Consider the following 7,500-nt stretch of genomic DNA (forward strand, 5'->3'; position numbering starts at 1 on the left):
CGATAGATAAATATATATATATATATATATATATATATATATATATATATATATATATATATATATATATATACATGGATGTATAGCTTAAATCATATCTTTCCATTTTGTCTTCCCTTACTTTCCTGTAGGTGTAAAATATGCAATGTATTGTGCACATATACTGCTAGATTACAAGTCTCTATTTTTTGCTTTAAAATAGCAGAATGTATATGTTGTGAAAATTCACAATTACTTGATAAGTAAAGAGAATCTGAAACAAACAGAGGATGTAACTTTATAGATAGATACCATCGGTTGATAACGAATTTCACTCATATGCAATGCGAACGTGTAATTTTTAGATAATACACACATACCTATTGTATGTTGTTTTCATTTAAATTATAACATTGGTCAATTTCCCTCCTTTGAACTATAATCATAATGTCAGAACCAGATTCTTACATGAGATTGATGACAATATGCATCATTTTAATCTTAACTATATATGAATACACACACACACACACACACACACACACACACACACACACACACACACATACATAATTAAATATATATACACACGCGCACACACATATATATTTATTTTTATATATATATATATATACACATAATTAAATATACACACATACATATATAAAGAGAGATTAGAGAACACAGTAATGCATTAAGTGGTCCACAAAACATAAATATTGATTAGAAGTAAAAGTCGATCGTCGAATTCTAAAATTTGTTGTGAACTAATGAAGTGATCATTTATTTTATGAACAAAGTAAAAATAAAGTACAGCTTGAATCCTAAAACAGATATTGGCTGCAGAATATAGAAAATACACTTACTGTAGTCCACCTACAATACTTCTGTTTCTCTTGTCTGTCACTCCCCAAACTCTAAACAGCTGGAGGTGATATGCCCAAGAAAGTAATTCTATGGTCATCTATCTTCATTGACTTGAAATGATTAGTATCAGTGCTCTTTCATTTGGCCATTGGGCTCCTAAACTTTCTATTGAGAATACTGCTTTGCTTTCTGGCTCTACTGCAATCGCCGCCTTGTGTAGTTTACAATTATTTCTAAATTATTGCCCCAAAAAGCAAGTAAATCATTTGAAAGCATAAAATTAACACGAATTGAACAGATGATGTTGCATTTTCTATGGCCGGTATATCAGAGGTAAAAGCACTGTATAATGCCAATTAAATTACTTAATTGTTGCCACGGGACTAACTATATAATAATCAAAAAGAGGGCGTAAAACAGTACCCCAATGGGGATGTAATAGTAAACATTCAATGGTATTTGACCTGAACAGATATTAAAATGGAACTGTGATATATATATATATATACACACACACACACACACACACACACACACACACACACACACACACACACACACACACACAACTATAAGAACTATGATTTTACTTTCGCTTCTGGAATCCAAGGCATAACATAACTATGCGGGCTTTGCTTGAATACATAGCTCTGCACTGCATATGTATATCACATTTCCAGTTGTAATATTGCACTTTCCTGGCATTCCTGAGTAGCCTAAGCAGGGGCCCACAGCAATCCTTATACCAGTGCAAATGGTTTTCTGTACCTCACAGATACTCGGCCACTGAGAGTTTAGCAATTGATACACAGAGGGTAGTTTTAAACACCAAATGAGGATAATGAAGACAAAAAAAAATCGCCATAGGGCATTACCTGCTTACATTGTTTAAGTGAACTTGAATTGCTGTGCAGAGGAAGGAGTCACCAGTTTGGTGACAAAGACCAGACATTCAGTCCTCTTCCAATAAGGTGCTAGAAATGCCTGTTAATGTGAAACCCCCCTTTATTTAAAAAGAAACGGACAATTTGAAACTCTTTTTCAAATATCTATTTCCGGTGGGGGAAAAAAAAGTTTGTTTTTTTTACTTCATATTCCTCTCTTTTCTTTAAACTATCAGTTTCCCTTAAATCCCATGGAACCCCTAAGGTACATTGCTGGGATTTAAATGCACACTAGATTATATATATTTTTGGTTTCCCGTTGAATTGTGTTTCCTCTCCTGTTCATTTATTAAATGTTCCTTTTTACTAATTGCTACTGTCAAGATTATTTTTCCACTTCCCCCTTACATGATATTGTAGCTTTTCCTAGCTCACCAGTGGAGAATAGCCTCCTCATTCTCCAGATGGCATCCCACTGGATATAGTCACAGCCATTATAGTTCACACTCCGGTATCCCCAGAGAAAAGTAGTATTCATATTTTTATTTTTGCTTCGGCATTGTCTTGGAATTTTCTTGCCCAGCTTTACGTCGGAAATCAGTCGTCTGCTTGAAATGTAAGAGTCAAAAATTACTTTAGTGGAGAATCGATTAAAAAGGTGCAGATGTTCATTATAAAGCCAATTCTACTACAAAATATATTACCACACATGTTTTCGATTCCATTTCAATTTTACCTTGTAGATGCTTATCAAATGCTTTTTTTTTTTGATCAGCCATTAGTAAAATATTAGTTTTGTATTATATTTTCGAGTGGTGAAGCAAAAGCAATTTTTTTTATTCTACACACACACACACACACACACACACACACACACACACACACACACACACACACACACACACACACACACACACACACACACACACACACACACACACACACACACGTGTGTACATGTATCATCTGATGATGCATATATATGTATATCTATCTATTATATATATTTTTATATATATTATATATATATACCACACATTAAGACATGCAAATGAGCACACAGTTATATTTACATTTGAGATATAATACATTTGAGATATATATATATATATATATATATATATATATATATATATATATATATATATATATATATATATATATATATATATATATATATACACACACACACACATATACATATATTGTATTTTGTATATTCGTGTTCGTATTGCTTCACTATTATATTCCTGTCTGGAAGCACAGAAAGATAGACACAATTATAACTTATTTAAAATACAGTTTCAACGAATTACCTGAAAGGTGGAAGATTCAGTGATATAAGTTGAGTCGCTGTAAGGTGACAGGTCCACAAGGAAACAGCGCTGGTGCAACAGCACCTTGGAACAAGAAACAAAGGCAGCAAAATGATTTCTTCAGTAAAAAAAAACATGCAGTGAGAAATCTCGAAATGGGATATTTTGTTTAGAATGAAGGAAATACAAAATAAATACATGCAAAAGAAACGTTCAATATATATTTGGAGATTAACTTAACAACAAACAGTCTTTTGATCACAAACAAAGTTTGGAAGTTGTTTTCTTCCCCTTTTTTTTGAGTTTGTGATGGATGTGTACATCTTTTGCATGTTGAAAATACTAAATAATGCAGTGAAGATGCTTGAGAACAGATCTTCACACTTCCAAAAAAAAAAAAAAAACAGCCGTTTGAGTCCTCTAATTAATTATAGAACAAGGTTCTCTAGTAAAGCTAAAAACATATATATAAATAATACACCGCGTACTTAATTATCAAATAAAAGAAATGGTGAAAGCTATTAAATTATCAAACAGGGTCCCCCCAAAAAGCACTCTGAGCAGAGCACTGAGTCTGTGCGCCTGTTTGTTCCCAGATGCATATCTTTTGTTCACACTTTCTTCATCATCCGTGTTCATCTGGTGCATCAGTACTATAAACCATTAGCTCCGGCTTTCCTTTCATCTTTAAGGTGGCGGACGTTTCTATTTATCCACTTGCAATCAATGAGTGGCGTCAGCAGTGGTACTGTAATGACGATTGCACCATTAAGGATGACAGCTTAGAAAGAAGAGGGCAATGGTGATCCCTCCCAGAGCCAGCACAGCACAGAGGAGTGCAAGCCTCGCCGGGTCACCCTACACACCTACCCACTGCTCATCTGCTCGTTGTCTTTGCTGCCTGCACTAGGTCCTTCCCTGGCTCGCTGTGGACTTTATCATTCCCACGATGGAAACCAGAAAGGAGATGGTCATGTTCCTGGAGGGAGGTCAACTTGGCACTCTAGTTGGCAAGAGGATGTCTAATTTGTCGGAAACAGTGGGAAGCCCAATTCAGGAGCCGCAGGAGAAGATGATTCCTAGAAGTTGCCTGAGCCCTAGATCTGGCCCCTTGACATCCAGAGAGAGGGCAGAGGAGGAGGTGGAAGTGTTATCAGGGACAGGGACCGGCCAAGACAGCAGGTCAGCAGCGCTTCTGCTCTCTCCTCTCCAGCAACCTCCTCCTCCTCCCCACTCAGACTCTCTGTCTACCAAAGGGCACCAGAGCAGCTCGGACACTGAATCGGATTTTTACGAGGAGATCGAAGTGAGCTGCACTCCAGACTGCACAACAGGGAGCAGCGACTACCAGCACAACAAAGGTACCAGCAGCTCCCACATGCACCCCCAGCAGCGCCCCGAGAGCGGGGCTGCTTCTGTCACACTGATCTAGCCAGCCTGCCTTGTGCAACCTCGCACTGTGACAACACAGCCCCCAGCCCGTCCTGCGTCCCGGCTACTCACTATTTCATTCAGCAAAGAAAAGGGGATTGTGTCAACCATTAACCAACTACTAGTTCATACTTCTTTTTTTTTTTTTTTAAGATTATTGTGTGTTTGTGTATGCATGTATGTATATATGTATATATACATACACACACACACACACACACACACACACATTAGTAGCTTATCTTCTGTTACAATAAGATTGGATCTCAGATTTACAATTACTTAAAATTATTCTTTTGTCAGTGGATTAATTTTATATGATTGGTCAGTTAATACATTAACTCTATCTCTCTCTCTCTCTCTCTCTCTCTCTCTCTCTATTTATAGATATAGATATAGATATATAGATATATAGATATAGATATATAATATATATATATATACATAGACACACACACACATATATACATATATATATACATATATACACACATATCTATATATACATATAATGTGTGTGTGTGTGTCTATGTCAACAGTGAGCTGCCTTTATAAATATATATGTGCATACTATTCTGAGGGTTTTAAACAATACATTTAAAGTATTCTTTATTTAATGCTAATCAAACTATAGTTTTTTTAAAACATGATTGTCTTTATCTTAGTACACTAAAAAGAACGAATGCACCGTTTCTCTTCTACACCCAATTTAAATCGTTTTTCATGGGTGATCACCGCTGTAAGAGTGCTTGACACCTTTTTTGTGTGTTTGGAGATCAAAGATTTTGTTGAGGAAGCTCCGCTTGCAGATATCGCCTGGGTGATGAGAAAGACAATTAGATTGGAGCAGCAGACTCCTGGCTGCCAAGGTGCGGCGGTGAATCCTCCTTACATGTTGGTTACAGGTCCAAGTGATCTTCTCACTTGACCAGGGCCGGCTGGCGCCAGCTCGGAAATTGTCTCTGGGAGTAAAAACCCTTTGGTGTCAGGTACAAAAAGCATTCGTTGCATTTGAAAGCACATATAGGGGCATAGGCCTTTAGTTACATGCCTAACTACCCACCTTTCCATTTTTACCGATGGTAAATCTACGTGGAGTCGCCTAAATGAATATTGTACCTGATTAGGGTCATTCAACAAATAATAAATACGAATCATCCCAGTCCCTTCCACATCACAAGGACTGGTCATTATACTGCATACATCATAAGGTATCAGGTGGGGACTAATGACCATGCCACAATACTGATGAAGTCTACAAGTCCATCATTTCTATATTTCTGTGACTTTACAGGATGTAATGTTGCTTGTAGTAATGTGCTCTTAATATGGTGGCCCTACCTGTGCAAAACACCGGGTCCATGTTTACTTGGAACTGTTTTCGGTCATGCAAGATTATTGAGCATTCATTTTCATTGCAAGCCATCCAGTCTTGTTACTATTATAACCTGTTTCAAAGGGAAATGAATGAGCATCCTACATTTAGTAAAACCAGCTTGTAAAGCCTATTGCTAAAGCTCACATGCAGGCTGTTTATTTGCAAGTTTTTATCACTTAGAATGGACCTTAATGGCGGTTCTGTAAAGGTAAAATTGGACTGGGGCTTTTCCGATTTCACCTGGATAACAGATTTGTGATGTTTTGAAATCCCATGTTGGTCCATGACAGACTGCAAGGAGCAGCGTTTCTGAAGGGCCATGAAGGCTACTAGATCCCTGCATTCACATAGAGACACACAGTGGGTTAGGACGGGAGGTGTCTTTCCAAACACGATGGTCCCAATATAAGCTCATAAATATGAAACGCGTTGTGGATGCTCTGTGAGATAGACAAAGAGGAGGCAATCTCCAAGCAAAGTATCTTCCCTTAAGCAAATTGACACGTTTTCAGAGCTGAAAGAGTTAATATAAGCGTGAGCTTTATACGACTAAATGGGCAATTGAATTTGCAGAGCAGTATCTGTGTTTTGAAGCTAAAGGTGTAAGAGCGTCCTAATGTATATATTCAGGGCAATTGACAATGAGATGAAGAAAGTGCAGGTATGGAGCGTGGTTTGGCAGGATGCATATTACATGCAACATGCAAGGTGCAATGCTTCTAATTGTGCTGAATAAAGGAACAATACATCGTGTCAGTGTATGTAGATTAACACAGACACATTGAATTCGGTTCCTAAAGGTCAAGGGAAGATCAATCACAAGAAGCTAACACGGAGTCTACAACATGGCTTCATTTCTTTGCATGGTGCACATATATACATTCATTTCAGGTTATCCTACTTGTATTGTTGTTAGGCCCGAATCAATGTGGATGCAGGGTTCCAAAGTGTGGTATGTGTGTGTGTGTGTAATATACTGTAACTATCTAACATAATGTTGGTATTTGACTTTTGTGTGCAGGTCAGTGCTCAGAGGCTATGGGTGGCAGCCCTGTGAATGGTAGCGATTCATCAAAGGGAAGTGGTGGCTCTCAAAGCTCCTTATCCTTTGCTGGGGATCAGATGCGCCGGTATAGGACCGCATTCACCAGGGAACAAATAGGACGTCTGGAGAAGGAATTCTACCGGGAGAACTACGTGTCAAGGCCTAGGAGATGTGAACTCGCTGCAGCCCTCAACCTGCCAGAAACCACCATCAAGGTATTGTATCCATTCCTTCATTGTGCTTACAATGAGGACTACGTCATGTCTACATTGCCATAGCACAGCGATAGAACACTGATACATATCCTGTATGTATCTAGTTATCTGTTACACTGTAAATGTAAAAGTAATGTTCTAGACTTTAACATTCATTATTTTAATTATTGAAACATTTGGGGTAGTCAATTAACATAGTTTATACATTGTCTACATATAAGAAATGTTTCTTATCATCTGTGTCTTACCAAGATAACTTAACATTGCTATATATATATGTATATGTATATATATATATATATATATATATATATATATATATATATATATATATATATATATATATATATTTATATATAAATATATATATATATATATATATATA

The 7,500-nt window shown here is 36.9% G+C and overlaps 1 protein-coding gene and 1 long non-coding RNA gene across 4 annotated transcripts in view; one reads left to right on the plus strand and one right to left on the minus strand.

Annotated features, from left to right (window-relative positions):
* Positions 1–783: 783 nt before the first annotated feature.
* LOC142487459 (uncharacterized) lies at positions 784–4,485 on the minus strand. 3 transcript variants are annotated; one of them, XR_012799233.1, is made up of 3 exons: positions 3,917–4,485; positions 3,047–3,130; positions 784–2,335 (listed from the first exon to the last, which is right to left on the minus strand). It is a non-coding gene; the product is annotated as an uncharacterized LOC142487459 (long non-coding RNA). The 3 variants fall into 3 exon arrangements; XR_012799234.1 differs by having other exon boundaries at positions 784–2,338; XR_012799235.1 differs by lacking the exon at positions 3,917–4,485 and adding an exon at positions 3,535–3,833 and having other exon boundaries at positions 784–2,338.
* Positions 3,690–7,500, plus strand: part of EVX1 (even-skipped homeobox 1) — a 6,357-nt gene continuing 2,546 nt past the window's right edge. The window contains exons 1-2 of the mRNA XM_075589109.1: positions 3,690–4,407; positions 6,877–7,115. Of these exons, the coding sequence (XP_075445224.1) occupies positions 3,996–4,407; positions 6,877–7,115 (651 nt within the window). The 5' untranslated portion in view covers positions 3,690–3,995. The remainder of the gene's footprint in view (positions 4,408–6,876; positions 7,116–7,500) is intronic.

Source organism: Ascaphus truei, chromosome 2 (genome assembly GCF_040206685.1).
Source record: "Ascaphus truei isolate aAscTru1 chromosome 2, aAscTru1.hap1, whole genome shotgun sequence".
Taxonomy (NCBI): Eukaryota; Metazoa; Chordata; class Amphibia; order Anura; family Ascaphidae; genus Ascaphus; species Ascaphus truei.